Source organism: Geotrypetes seraphini, chromosome 9 (assembly GCF_902459505.1).
Source record: "Geotrypetes seraphini chromosome 9, aGeoSer1.1, whole genome shotgun sequence".
NCBI lineage: Eukaryota > Metazoa > Chordata > Amphibia > Gymnophiona > Dermophiidae > Geotrypetes > Geotrypetes seraphini.
Genome location: NC_047092.1, coordinates 150,326,282 through 150,342,263, shown reverse-complemented (window position 1 = coordinate 150,342,263; position 15,982 = coordinate 150,326,282). Strand labels below are relative to the sequence as shown.

At 41.0% G+C, this 15,982-nt stretch overlaps 1 protein-coding gene across 28 annotated transcripts in view; it reads right to left on the bottom strand.

Annotated features, from left to right (window-relative positions):
* The window catches only part of ZBTB38 (zinc finger and BTB domain containing 38), a 130,882-nt gene that overhangs the window by 52,582 nt on the left and 62,318 nt on the right, over positions 1–15,982 (bottom strand). For 10 of the 28 annotated variants that reach the window (XM_033958507.1, XM_033958504.1, XM_033958510.1 and 7 more), the window contains one exon: positions 2,463–2,610. The exons of 10 other annotated variants lie outside the window; for them this stretch is intronic. In XM_033958507.1, the coding sequence (XP_033814398.1) occupies positions 2,463–2,474 (12 nt within the window). In that variant the 5' untranslated portion in view covers positions 2,475–2,610. Of the gene's footprint in view, positions 1–2,000; positions 2,091–2,321; positions 2,346–2,462; positions 2,611–5,021; positions 5,847–15,982 lie in introns of those variants that run through there. 8 more of the 28 variants (XM_033958506.1, XM_033958515.1, XM_033958516.1 and 5 more) reach the window with 6 other exon arrangements.

Below are 15,982 nucleotides of genomic sequence, written 5' to 3'. Positions count from 1 at the left end.
AAATAAAATAAATACAGCGATTCATGAAGAAAAATAACACAAACCGCGGTGAGAGAAGGCACGAAGTAAGTAAGTTAAATGCAGAGAGTCAAAGACGGACTTCTCAGCTCCGCAGAAAACTGAGAACTGAGGAGACGCGCCCTGTGCTGGGCGGGAAGGCACTCGCGCATGCGCGGTATGGCTGACTCGAAACTTCTAGTTTCTACAAGCAAGTCTGCTTGCGAGGCTTCCACATCGAGGCTCCTTCAGTGACGTCACCCATATGTGAGAATAGGCTGCCTGCTTGTCCTGGGATAAATTGCATTATCACAAGGGTATTGGCATCTGTGGCATTTTCCCATTCTCCCTCCACCAAGAACAGCAAAAGGCTAGTCAACATGTTTATGCCAAAAAGCGAAGAAAAAAATTATCGTGTCTCACCAGGAGTAGGTCAGCTGCATGAATCATTAGCACAATGCTGTCTCCCAAGTCTGACATTCTATTAGAAATCCATTCTAACTGTCATGATAAAGAATTTGTTCCTTGTAATTAAAACTACACTAAGTCATGAAAGGCAACAAAAATAAACAAAACAAAAATATTTTATTGTACAATGCCTTGCGCACATTGGTAGAAAGGTGTTAAAGAAATCAAGAATGGGACAAACAAAAACAAGGAAGAGTAAAATAAAGTAGCCTAGAAAAAAAAGGACATTTATCTCCATTGCTGCATTTGGTACATGGAAATTGCTGCCTTCATTAGCTCCCCCCCCCTTCTACTAAACCATGATAGCGATTATTAGCGCAGGGAGCCGCGTAGAATGCTATGCGCTGCTCCCGACGCTCATAGAGTTCCTATGAGCGTCAGGAGCAGCGTGGAGCATTCAGTGTGGCTCTCTGCGCTAATAAACACCATCGTGGTTTAGTAAAAGGGGGGATAGATGAGGTAATAGTAAAGCAAGAATACAGAGAAAGTAATATTAATTCCCCCTGAACCCTCCAGAAAAAGAGTGCATTTTTGCCAAAAGCTGTCAGGACCCTTGGTTTAATGGTCAGCTTCTCACTCCCTGTGTCAATTCAATGAGGAGCCACAGTGCCTGCACCATATTACACTTCCCCCTCCCGATTTTCTGTTTTAGGACTTGCAATTTCGATTATTCGTAATTTCCTAAAACTGGAATCACCCCACCTCCTTCCCGCCTCTCGAGAGACTACGGGAATTTTGGATGAGTGATCTGCACGGGGCAGGAGCATAGGAAGATCGCTCCTGCCCCAAAAGACCACTAGACCACCAGGTAAGGTCCAGGATGCCGGGAGGGAGGCAGGGGTGGGTCAGAGTTGGACCAAAAGTTATTCCCGAAGTTTCAATATTCGCGGGCTGGTTCTGCCCCTAACCCCCGCGAATATAGGGAATTTAGGAGACAATTAAAAACATATCTGTTCATAAAGTACATAGGAAACAGATTCACACAATCTCTCTCTCTCAATACCAGATCTCTAGAACTACTAAACAATAGATATTAACTATGTCAATTCTACTCAATTTGTAACATTTTTTTTTATAATCATTGTAAACCACATAGAACTTCACGGTCCTGCGGTAGATAAACCATTATTATTATTATTCTACAGGGTATATCGACACTCAAGGCCTTTCTTTTCTCACTGGATACAGTTTAACTCTATTGTAAACTAAACCTCCCTGCTTATCTGCTGCATCTCCAAACCAAGCTAAAAAAAATAGGGTCAATATCCAAGAGGCCAATTGGTAGCATTATTGATTTTACAGAACTAAATGACAAGTACACACAAAAACTCAAAAATCACTCTGCATCATTTCACCAGAGACAAAATATTAATTCATAATGTTTCATCTAAGATCCTAAAACACTGATGGGACCATGGAACAGGTATAAGGGATGAGCGCAGAATCACACATGCCTCAAAATCAAAAGCTACACACACTTAGTTCCATTTCTACCTTAAAAATTATTTTATTTTTTTTGCAGCTTAGAAACTCACTGCACTAATGTTTTCCTTCTGCTTAATCAATAGTGATCAGAGGAAATCGCAAGAGTTGCACATGTGGATCACTGCGGCATTTCCTTGCATCTGTCAAAATAAACAGATTTTGAATTTAAGAAATGCAAGCTTAGAAGTGTAACGTGTGCTTCTATCCATATGCATTCTGTTGAGACTATTTTCAAATATCAATTTTATATGCAAGAACAGGTAGCAGCCTGCTGCTGCGAGTACATTCGATCAGAATTTATGCTCCAAAATAGACATCTTAGGAAAGAAAAGGCCCTTGCAAGGAAATTTATACACAGTATAATATCTTACAATGCTATCTGGAAAACATTAAAAACAGCAACTCTGCTTCTGCTGTGTCAACTCTAACTGCATCTCTGGAAAACAATGAAGCTCTTTAATGGAGACGATACTGCAAGAGAAATAGAATAAAAAAAGATGGGTGGCACTCACCATAAAAAACATACCAAGAGATATCCAGCACAGAAAACGCCACTGGCAATTTAGGAAAAACTAGCAAGTCCTAGAAGACATGAATACTCGTGTTATCCTCCCATGTTATACTGTTGATGTCTTGCTATACCAAAGAAATGCCGTCATCCTGCAGCAGACATAATGATGGTGGCGATGAGCAGTGTACAGATGAAAAGACATTAAAAGACTTTGTGTCTAATGATCTGATGAAATTTAACAGCTAAAGACAGTGCTACTAAACTAATATTTATTGCACTGTAAATAAGTGCTATGATGATTTATATACAATGTAATAAAATAACTAATACTGTATAGTGCTAAAACAGTTTGCAGTCCTGGATCTGTCACTTTCTATTTGATGTTAAGCGAGTTATTCTACTCTGTCACACCCCATTCATCCTTCTAATTTACAGTCATCATAATAACACTAACATTTTTTTTTTTTACATCTCCTATGCTTCACCCTTCATGTTTTCCTTCAGCACTTGCAGAGTAAAATACTCTAGGTAATGAACTAATAGACAACATGTATTCCCTCTAACATCTAGCGTTTCATTCAAGGATCTTATTCAGTCAAGCTAACTCCCTTTTTTTGGGGGGGGAGCTGGGGATCTGTGCAACAAACAGAGAATACATGTATCAAGTGAAAGGTTAAAACAGATGAACTGAATGTACAATAAATCTGCAGTAACGTCTCCATACAGAAATATTTGTAAAAGTGACTCAGATCAATTATAAAATATACTTGAAATAAAAATGTAGAATCTAAAAAGTAACCCCTGTGATATAACTTAATCTTGAAGCAACTCCTCCTACCAATTGGTAGCAGAATATTGAACTGATTAATTCTGTTTCTGAATCACAATGTACTGAAATGCACGACTGAATATTTTCCAAGAGATATAACTGATCCTCTCCAGATATAACTTAAAGTAGGGTTAATGTCATGGAACATCAATGCTGCCTCCACCAAAATGGCTGACAGCATCATATGCTAATACTTTATTTGTGCTCATGACTGCGGCCATTTTGAACTCAATGATATAGAAAGAAAATGGCTGCCACTACAAAAAAAAAAAAAAAATCCCACTACTTGTCATTAGGATACACTGAGATGAAGGAGTATCTGGCACTGGAATGTTTATACTGGTATGACATAACAGCCTGTAGTCTTGTGCTTAGATTTTACAGAGCATTCTGTGGTGCCCAAATGAGACAGCCTATGACATCATAAACTAACAGATAAGTACAAAATATTTGGGGGAGGGATAACTTAAGCAGCACAAAATGTCAGCGATCTGATTATTACAGAAAAATATAGGAGGGCTGATAATTCAAATGAAAAATTTCAGGGATGGTAACATAGTTCTAGCAACATTAATTTCCAGAACAACCCGTCTGTGAGAAAAGCTGTGCAACCCTTTTGCTGCTAAATAAACATTCATGACTTTACTGAGTAAGGTGGCGGACCTACTTATCTTTCTGACCAAGAATTTCCCAACCATGTCTCAGGCTGCTGGTACACTGCTCAACTGATAATAAAACTGTTTACTTCCACAAAGCGAATTAAAAAATACATTTCCCTGAACTGCACATCAAAAAGAAAACCCCAGCATGGTGAGGAGGCTACATTTTGTCCGCAAGAGATATGTCACAACTGAGAAAATAAAAATATTAATACACCTCTTTACAAACTGCGCGTCACTTCTTTCAAACAATGGAAGGGAACAACCAACCTCCCCCCAACAAAATTAGAGCAGAAAAATCATTTGTTAAAAGAATATGGCACTGCGGCCTTCAGCTAAAATGAGCATTGCTCTGCAAAAATGTTACTGCACCTTTCAGCAAGATCTAGTTGCCATGGAAACAGGTTATGGCCTGGTATTACAGTAGTTGGGAGCTAGGCTATATCTAAGCCACTGCTCTAACAGGAATTCAATATCTGATCAGATGTTTAAAAAAAAAATCAGGCGATATTTAAGCTTAACAGTTTTTTAGTTGCTTGCTTTATTCTCAGTCATTGGCACAGCTCACTGCCATAATGTAACTCAAGTTGTGAGGGTTTATGCTAAAAAGACCATTTACATCTTTATTTAAAAAATAAGATTTGTTGAAACATTTCTAAGCACAATACAGAAGCGGTGGACTTGTTTTCTGACTACAAAAGCATAAAGAAAGGGTACTACAAGGCTACTTCCTAGAATGATTTAAAGCTCTATTATTTCTTGTCCATAATTATTATTTTTTTTTTATTAAGTATAACTGCCCAGCTAAGACTACAAAAAGCCAGGGACTGATAAGAATTTTTTTTAAACCCACAATTGCAGCGCAGAAATTGCCACGCCTTTCCTATATAGCAAACTGCTCAAAACAGTTACTTTGATAGCGCATACCGATATGTGAAAGAATACAATTAGAAAATATATTTAAATAAATACCAATACTTCTGGTAGTTTTTTGACAAGCAGCAGCATTTTCACCCTTCTTCTCTTGCAGCTTCAAACAAGCAATATGTAAGACATGCAATGTTCTACCTACCTGCATATATCATTCAGCACGACAAATCTATGTAGCTCTTATTCTCCATCTTCTTCTTATAAAATTTTTGGGAGGATGGGAACAGTAGTGAAAGGCTATTGCAATCACGATCAGAAGTGAAGCAGCTTGCATGGGGCTTGCATTCAGGAGAATCAAATTTATCAATAGGGAAAGAAGGCTGTGAGAAAAAAAAATATATATATCTTCGTCTGAGCTCTTCTGTTGCTTTTCTTGCAAAGATGTCCTTTGAAAGTCCAGGAAATTGAAACTGACCACCGCAAAGGCCAATTGCCACGTCTGCTGAAAATTAACTTGTTCAATATCACAGCTGAACTTATAAGCCAAGCTTCCAAAGCCCGTTGCACCATGTGCACTGCGTAAGAGGTAAAAATAGAATAGTTGTGCCTCCTATCTGCATAATAACCATGCAACTTTCCAGTGCTTTAATTTGATATTCACATTAATTAACAATACAGCCTGCATTATTTAGCTACAGTAAACAGCAAGAAGAAAACGACTAATGATTTAAGAAAACAGTTTGGTTATTTGTGTGTGTGTGTGTGTGGTGGGGGGGCGGTTATAGCTATTTTGAATGTGGATGGCAAGGAAAAAGATAATACAGAAAGCAAATTTTAAAGTGGTATTTAAGATGTCCAAGATCTTAATGCAGCAGCCTTAAGCACGTCCATGACACAGCACACAGGGTATTTACATGCTCACAGCTGAAATATTAGGTGGCTAAATTCTATAAACAGCATGCACACAGTAGAAGCAAGGTTAATCCTGCCTGCCATTTTAGGCTTGCAGGCGTGAAGACACACATAGCGCAGCACAGCTCTGGAAAGGGAGGAGGAGGCATGGAAGAGCTCACCTTGAATGCAGTTTCTGATTAATGTTGTAAGTGACACTGCATATCTGCTGCTGTCTTGGTACAGAGGGGTAGGAGGGAACAAAGAAAACTCACATCTACTGATGATGAAAAACAAGCCTAATCCCTGGACACAGAGTTCAGCAGCCCTGAAACTTCTATAAGGCTATGACAGTAAGTAAATCAAGCACTCGTCAAAGCCAGCTGCAAAATGGCTGCCCTCTTCTGCTGTTTAAAACACAGCCAGATGCTGTTGCCTAATGGACAGAAGCTGATTCAGATGTCTTCCGCCACAGAAAGGGAGACAGCGTAAGTACAGCATTAAGCCAGGGATAGATGTCAATATGCTTAGCTTCATACATAGAAAATTTCAGCAGAGAACAAATCATTCTGATATGACAAAAATACTGCTTGCAGCACGGTTGCTCACAAAATTTTATGACTTACAATTCCTGTGCACTACTGAAGAACCACAAGAGTATGGTCATCCTATCAGCTGCAGGCCATGCTAGCACTAAATATATTAACCACAATACAGCAAACACTGGAGTTCTAACTGCAGCGAGTTTTACTCAATTATACAATTTTTGTGAAGATTTAAAAGTTTTCTTGAGAACTCTTTTTTCTATCAATCTATTGTCAATAGCGGTCAATCAAAAATAATAAAATCCAATCCAACCCAAAGATACCTTTAACCACAGGAAATTCAAACAACTTCTTATCTGCTGTTTTGTAAATTAAGATTTATTTCGTTTGCAAATATCTCCTACAGTAAGTTTTTTTGTGCAATGTTTTTATGTATATCTTCTCAATATGGTAAATTTTGATCAGTCTCTTACTCTCCCTTTTATCTATCCAGCTGTGCTTCCAAGCAGTGTGAGCTAAATGCCGAGCTGCCCACACGATTAGATTGGGTGGCTTGGTATTTAGCTTGCACTGCTTGGCAGTGCGGCTTGATAAAAAGAGGAGGTTAATTTGGTTAACCTATTCTAAACCCTTCAGGAGATAAATAAGAACATAAGAAATGCCTTCACCGGATCAGACCGAGGTCCATCTTGTCCGGCGATCCGCGCACGCGGTGGCCCATTTAAGTACACCTTTTAGGAGACCCGGATTTCCCGTATCCCTCAATATGGTTTTCAAGAAGATGTGCATCCAACTTGCGCTTGAACCTCGGAACAGTAGTCTCCGCCACAACCTCCTCCGGGAGAGCATTCCAAGCGCCAACCACTCGCTGTGAGAAACAGAACTTCCTGACGTTTGTCCTGAACCTGCTGCCACTCAGTTTCAGGCTGTGTGACTTCCAAAGATGTTAACAATGACTTCCGAAAATGTTAACAATGCTGCTTCCTGGTCTATTTTATCAAATCCTTTTAATATTTTAAAAGTCTCTATCAAATCCCCTCGCAGTCTTCTCTTCTCTAGGGCGAACAGTCCCAGTTTTCTGAGACGTTCCTCGTAGCTCAAATTCTCCATACCTTTGACTAGTTTCGTGGCTCGTCTCTGCACCCTCTCGAGCAGAGTTATATCCTTCTTAAGGTATGGAGACCAGTGTTGGACTCAGTATTCCAAGTGAGGTCTGACCATTGCTCTGTAAAGTGGCATTATGACCTCTTCCGATCTACTCGTGATCCCCTTCTTAATCATGCCCAACATCCTGTTTGCTTTCTTCGCCACCGCTTTGAAAACTCAACATACCTTAAGAACATAAGAATAGCCATACTGGGTTAGACCAATGGTCCATCTAGCCCAGTATCCTGTTTCCACAGTGGCCAATCCAGCTCACAAGTACCCGGTAACACCCTAAATAGCAGCAACATTTTATGCTGCCAATCCAAGGGCAAGCAGTGGCTTTTCCCATGTCCGTCTCAACGGCAGACTATGGACTTTTTCTCCAGGAACTTGTCCAAACTGTTTTTAAGACCAGCTACGTTAACTGCTGTTACCACATCCTCTGACAATACATTCCAGAGCTTAACTATTCTCCGAGTAAAAAAATATTTCCTTCTATTGGTTTTAAAAGTATTTCCCTGTTGCTGTATTGCTGTTCGTCTGGAGATGAAGGATGGGAGACAGATACTATATTTAGGGGCCATAAGAGGCCAAGTCCCTGGGTGTTGGACTTGCCTGGCTACCTCCTTGCCTGGCTTCTCCCAGACGTTTTCTCTTTTTTGGGGGTGAGGGGAGAAAAGGGGGTTGGTTGGACGGATGATTGAAGGGAGGGGAGGGTCCATTGCTGCTTAAAAAAAATAGTTGATGACTTTGATTTCACTATATAACTGTTGTGGTTGTATATTATCTGTATTCAGTTTTGCAAGTCAAGTTGCTGTTTTCTGGCTGCTGGTTGTCATCAATAAAATTGTTTGAAAGTAAAAGTATTTCCCTGTAACTTCATCGAGTGTCCCTTAGTCTTTGCAATTTTTGATGGAGTAAAAAGTTGATTCACTTGTATTCGTTCCACACCACTTGGGATTTTGTAGAATGGGTACAAGTGAATTGATTTTTTTACTCCATCAAAAACTACAAAGATTAGGGGAGGGCACTTGAAGTTACAGGGAAATACATAAATCCCAAATATATTTAAGAAAAGCGAGATTCAGGCCCTGCTACATATATTTTTTCAAACAGTAGACCTGTACAATGGAAAAGTTCAGTATAGCACCTTAAATTATTCTGAGCAGACAGGAAATTAAAAAATGTCAACTATCATTCCCTTGTATAAACTGAACGAAATGATTGAAAACCAAACGGTGTCCAAAACTACAAATGTCAAAATTAAAGTGGAACGCCAAAGTGTATATAATGTGATTTAAATCAAGGGAGAAAAGACCTCAAAATACCCCAGGAATGCAATCAATAAGTCACAATCATATTGGGGTTGGGTATCATCATAGGTCAAAAACCCTTGAATTTTTAATTAATAATCTATAAACTCAATTTTATGTGTTTTGTTTATTTTATTAATTGACAATTTTTTCTATCTACTTTCTATTACTTTCTTCTTGTTTATAGATTATTAATTAAAAATTCAAGGGTTTTTGACCTATGATGATACCCAACCCCAATATGATTGTGACTTATTGATTGCATTCCTGGGGTATTTTGAGGTCTTTTCTCCCTTGATTTAAATCACATTATATACACTTTGGTGTTCCACTTTAATTTTGACAACTATCATTCCCTTACCACAAATAGCATCTAAGGAGGTATAGGAACCTGGCTTGTAAAGCTAATATAAAAAAATTCTTGGATGTCATTGGAATTTCAAGTCCGCAAAGTCAGGCTCTTAGTACATCATTTAAAAAAATATTAAAAATGAAGATGAGCTTTGAAACATGCTGGTCCACTCTACCAAGTTTCAAGGCCAGAGCTTGTAAGTAAAGGATTGATGAGGAGGAAAGTGAACAGAAGTGGGAGAGAGGAGTTCTCAAGGAATATAAGGAAGAAGACATGAGCTGGTTTTATGTGAGTGTACTGGTATTCTCTCCTCTGAGCTTCATCTCTTAGGATAGGGAGAAAAAACACACAACGCCAGCCCTGCCTGGGTATAGAACATGTCCCTTTCACCATCAATGTTTCTGAAACACCCCTCTCATGCCCCCCCCCCCAACTAAACAAAATAAAAATAATTTGCATACACTGTATCTGAGCAGAGACATCAGAAATATCTGCAACTGCTCATAGCATGACTCATCACTATTCAGTTTTTCTGCTATGTATTTGGCCCTCATATGCTATATAGCTTATGTCATTAGCTGGTGTATAATATTTATTGAGGTCAAGCAGAACATAAACAACATAAACAGTAGAAAGAATTCATTAAAAAAAAAAACCTCTACAAGTATGTATAATCTTTAGAAAGTTTCAAGTTCAAGTTTATTATTTTTTGATATCCCATAAATCAAATCATGTCTAAGTGGCTTACAATATAAATTGATATTTAAAATATAAAAATATCACATAACACAGAAGGGTATAGGGAAGAACTACAATTTTCGGTAGAAAAGAAAAAGGGAATGGCTAACACACAAGGTCTATGTGTTCCAACTGGTGGGTTCAGTAGTACGTATAAGCTTGAATAATCCAGTAGCTATGGAAAAAGCATATGTTAAGATCTTTCTTAAAAGAATTAAGAGAAGTTTGAAGTCAAAGATGATTTGGAAGCAAATTCCATACTTCTGGTCCCTGGACAGAGAAGATGGATAACTATTGTTTAGAGTTCTGGACAGTTAAATGCATTTTCAAACAGTTTATAATGTCTCACTATGGGCTCCATTTACAAAGTGGCGCTAGTGATTCCCATGCGGCAAATGTGATGAAGCCCATAGGAATTGAATGGAATTTGTCATGTTTGCCGCATGGGAATCACTAGCACGGCTTTGTAAAAGGAGTCCTATATATTTACAATGCAACCGATAATTTTGTGACTGGGGGAAACTTACTGGCTCACAGGCCTTGAGCTAATTTTTACTAATATTACTGCTGCTGCCCTTTGTGGATCACTTTCAGGCCTACTACGACTATTTATTATTTCTATAATGCTGAAAAGTGTATGAACACTGTACAATTAACATGGAATATACAGTCTCTGCTCAGAAGAGCTTACAATCTAATTGGATAGACAAGACATATAGGGGTTGGGGAATTTCTTGCAGAAAAAATTACCTATATCCATCTTATCATTCTATGGTGAATGGGAATTAGGAGTTGAAGGCAGCATTGAAAAAGTGGTTTTTTTAGCTTGGATATGATTACTGCCAGATACTGCACCAGACGTAATTACTCAGGCAGTTTGTTCCATGCTTACGACACAGCAAGATAGAAGGGACAGAGGCCCAGATGAACAAAAATCTTTGTTAAAATCCTGTGAGTCGCTGTGGGGCCAATAAACTGTCCGATTTGAAAATGGCAATCGATGCTCAAACGACTTCACATGCAAATGAGTTTTGCGGAGGTCTGCCGTAATCCCATCCAGTTGTTGAAAAAGTGACTGACACATGCGCAGAGCAAGCAGCAGAAGCCCGAACAGCTGAGCAGCAGAGGAAGCCCTGAAGCAGCCTCCTGCTGCTCAGCTGTTCGGAGCATGAAGACTTTTTTTTCTTTTTAATTGGCACAGATTTTATGAGTGTTACAGGTCTAGCTAGATCTGTTGGTAATTTGGGGTTATTAAAAATCAGCGCTAGATTCTATGCATCCCTAAGCGATGTTAGGGCATCGGTTGGAGTGCTCATTTTAATATTAATAAGCTCATTTGCAAAGCAGAGTCGGAGGCTCCAACGAATGCACGGAAAAGCCTGTGGTGAACCACTGTGTGCATCAGTTGGTAAATTACTATGATGCTAAACCAGTTCAAACTGGTTTAGCGACGATTGTTAAACACACGGTGAGTTTAGTGCATCCGAGTCTGAGTCTGAAAATGGAAGATAAGGGTTTGGATAAGAGGAACCTGTCCGATGAAGGGAATTCATGGGAGGGGGAGCATAGGAGGAGAGAAGTGTGGAGAGATATTGAGGGGCTGCAGAGTGAGTTAACTTGTAGGTCAGTAAGAGGAGTTTGAACTGTATTTGGAAATGGATGGGGAGTCAGCGAAGCGACTTGAGAAGGGTAATGTGAGCATGGCAGCTCTCAAGGAATATAAGTCATACGGCAGAATTTTACACAGATTGCAAGAGAAGGATGGATGGGAGAGAGATGGTTGCGTGAAAGACCTGATAGAAGAATGCTGCAGTAGTCTAAGTGAGAGGTGATGAGTGTGTGGATAAGGGTTTTGTTAGAGTGCCTGGAAAGGAAAGGTCAGATTTTGGTAATATTATAGAGAAGAAACAACAGTCTTTAATAATTTGTTGGATCTGAGAAGAGAAAGAGGAGTCAAAGATAACCCCTAGGTTGCGAGCTGACGAGACAGGGAAGAGAAGAGTATTGTCCACAGAGAAAAGAGAAAGGGGGGAGGGGGATTTAGGCAGGAAGATAAGGAGCTTAGTCTTAGCCATATTTAGTTTTTTAGATGGTGGTGAAACTTCCAGGTGGCAATGTTGGACAGGCAGGCTGAGGCTCGGACCTGGATTCTTGTAGAGATACCTGGTGTGGAGAAGTAGATTTGGAAATCATCAGCTTAGAGGTGATATTGAAAACCATGGGAGGAGATCAGTGCAATCAGGGAGTGGTTATATATGGAGAAAAGGAGAGGTCCCAAGACAGAACCCTGGGGTACACCGATTGACAGTGAGACAGCAGTGGAGGAGAATTCCCCATTGCCTTTCCTTATAGGGAAGTCATCCCATTCTTTTTATCATTTTCGTCACCCTTCTCTGTACCTTTTCTAATTCTGCCTTATCTTTTTTAAGATGCGGTATGACAGGGTGAAGCTCCTGTCATGGGTCATCAGAGGGAGCCTGAGCAGTGGTGTCTGGAGCTCATTTGCATATAGATTTCACAAAGGCACCTGGGTGCTGTCCACTTACCCTGAGTGAAGTAGGGTGCTGAAAAGGACAGTTCCAGAAGAAAGAACTGATGAAAGCAGGAACTTCTTTGGGAGCCAGGTGACCCCTCAAGGAGAGGAATGCTGGCTTTGGCTTAACTCTCAGTAAGCCTGATAGACTGGTCTGTCCAGTAGAGCTTGGAATCCAGGATGGGCTCAAGCTTGATGACAAGCAGAGAGCTTTGTGGGGAATGTGTATAGTGACCAAGAGAGTGAGTGACTGGGAGCCTTCATAGAAAGCGGCTAAGGGACTGGAAGGAGTTCTCAGGAGTGATCAGGAGAGTGGCAGAGAAGACCAGAAGAGTCCTCAGGGTGTGTGTCTGGGAAAAGACAACTGAGGGACTGGGAGTGGATCTGGAAGAAGGAGTATCTGGAGGGCCCAGTAGAGCTTGGAGTCCAGGGGGGATCAGGCTTGATGACCAGTGGAGGGACCAGTGAAGAGTGTCCAGGACCTGTGAGGACCCAAGAGGCCAGGGAGTAAGGAACCAGCGGTGATCCCATTAACAGTTAGAAGAGCTGAAGGAGTCTGAGGTTGTTGGTGACCATGAGTGACTGGTGGAGGGACCGGCGGGACCGGTAGCAACCGATGGAGAGACTGAGAAAATTAAAGAGTCAAGGAATAGGTGGCAAAGTTCAATTTTGGATTGGGAATTGGTTATTGGATAGAAAACAGAGGGTAGTGGTAAATGGTCATTTTTCTCAATGGAGGAGCGTAAACAGTGGAGTGATGGCCGGAGGGGGTACAGGATGCTGGGAATTATTCAAAAAGGGATGGTTAACACGACTAGGAATGTTAAGGTGCAACGTCATCTGGACTACTGTGTTTAAGTCTCTTTATCTCAGGCCCAAGAAAAAGATATAGCAGCACTAGAAAAGGATCAAAGAACAGCAACCAAGATGATAAAGGGGACTGAACTCCTCTCATATGAGGAAAGACTAAAAAGGTTAGGGCTATTCAGCTTGGAAAAGAGATGGCTGAGGGGAGACAGTCAGCAAAATCCTGAGTGGAGTAGAATGGGTACAAGTGGATCAATTTTTCACTCCGTCAAAAATTACAAAGACTAGGGGATACTCAATGAAGTTACAGGGAAATACTTTTACAACCAACAGGAGGAAATATTTTTTCACTAAGAGAATCATGGATCGGAAAAGACGATACTTTCACACAAAACGAACTCTGCCCCCCTGGCTACCACGGCCTCTTCTCACCCAGAATCAACCGGAAAGGAGGAGGCCTGGCTCTGCTTTACAAATCATTCTTCAATGTTCAGCTCCTTGAAAAGGGCAACCATACCTCTCTAGAATTCTTACTAGCTTCAGTTAAAGACGAACTCCAACCCCACCCACTAGGCATCTTGCTTCTCTACCGCCCTCCTATCCCCTGGAATAAATCCTCTGAACTTGTCCTAGAGACTATAACAAGAGTCTTCCTAAAATTCCAGAGACTATTGATCATAGGAGATATTAACCTCCACCTTGACGATAACACCAGCATGGACACAACTGAATTCAAAGACTTCCTCACCTCCCTTGGCTTCACCACTCCTCCACCCACACTTACCCATGATAAAGGACATAAACTAGACATCATCAGCTTCCTCGACCTGACTGAGCACAAAACTTCTGCCGAAGAGGCCCGCTGGGACCTTGTCCCGTGGTCTGACCACCTTTAGGCTCTTTCTGCCTCCCCATCTTCATGTCTCATCTAGGTACTCCACCCTGGCCCACAAAATCTATCACCTACCGCAAAAAAATCACGAGCGAATTGTTCTGGACCCAATTTCTTAACCAACTTCCCCCTTCTCCTAAACACACAGACCCAGAGTCCAACTGGCATAATTGGGTTACCCTTTCCGGGACTACCTACCACGCTCTGGCCCCTTTATCTACAAAATCTATCTCCCACTCCCACAAAGCCCCCTGGTACCTTCCATATCACAGGGAACTAAAACAGAATTGTCGAGCCCTGGAACGGAAATGGAAAAAATCGAAATCCCCCTCAGACAAACAATCCTGGCGAGACAACATCAAGTGCTATAACACAATACTAAAAAAAGCAAGAAAGAATTTCTATGGAGATAAAATCACCAGATCAAAAAATCAAAGTAGTACTCTGTTCTACATCTGGCGAAACTTAACCTCAAAAAATGACTCCACCTCTCCCCTCTCCCCTCCTTCCGCAAACGACTTAGCCAAATTTTTCAATGAAAAGATTTCCACCATAAGGAGCTCTTTCCCCTCAGCAGTCTCTTACAATTCTCTTCCTCCCAATGACTCAAACCCTATCCCAGCGGATAGATCCTGGATGACATTTGAACCCATATCTGAACCCCAGATCTCTAAACTCTGCCTCAGACTGAAATCCTGCAAATGCATCTTAGATCCTTTCCCACCCCACCTTTATGAAAACATTCCTGCACAGGCCATCTCCTCCCTTACGAGACTCATTAACTCTGCTCTACTATCAGGCTTGTTCTCCACAAAAATGGGCCACATTGCCTTGTCACCTATTCTGAAAAAAGCCGATCTCGACCCCTCCCTACCATCAAACTACCGTCCCATAGCAAATATCCCTCTACTTACCAAACTTCTAGAAACCATAGTTGCTACCCAGCTCTCCTCCTATCTCGAGAGATTCTCCATTCTTCACCCCTACCAACATGGCTTCAGACCCTGCTTTAGCACTGAATCCCTCCTAGTTTCCCTAATTTCAAAGGTACAACAACTACACTCACGTAACAAATTCGCTGTCCTACTACAATTCGATCTTTCCGCTGCTTTTGATGTCATCCATCACGACATACTACTTTACCAACTTTCCGAGATTGGAATCGACTCCACCGTCCTAATGTGGTTCTCAAACTTCTTACGCTCCCGTTCCTACACCGTCAACACAAATGGCACCATGTCCACTCCTTGGACTCCATCTTGCGGTGTCCCTCAAGGATCACCCCTTTCCCCTATTCTCTTTAACATCTACATGTCCTCCCTGAAACTCTTTCAACTATCCCCCCTGGAAACAATCTACACTTATGCAGATGACATCCTTGTCCTCCTTGAGACTGACCAGAACCTCACCAACCTCCACGAAAACATTACAGCTTGCATAATGAGACTCCGTGCCTGATCCCTCTCGGTACAGATGAAACTAAACGAATCTAAAACAAAACTACTCTGGCTCGGCCCAAAATTCAAACACCTGCCCACACTTTTCACACTACCCACAGGCGATACACTACAGCTCGAGTTCTCATGCAAGGTCCTTGGTATCACTATCGATTCCTCTCTCTCCCTCAATGACCACCTCAACTCCTTGGCAAAATCATGCTTTTTCAGCCTTCACATGCTGAGGAAAGCTAGATCCTACTTCAGCCAACACTTTGTCATCCTTGTCCAATCCATCATCCTCTCCAAACTAGATTACTGCAACGCCATCTACTTAAATCTATCAAAAAAAAAGTATTCTAAGACTCCAGCTAATCCAGAATACTGCAGCCAAACTGATCTTCTCAAAACGCAAGTCTGACCATGCCTCCCCACTCCTTGCCAAACTTCATTGGCTCCCAATAATCTCCAGAATCCATTTCAAATGTTCCTGCCTGGCTTTCAAGATCA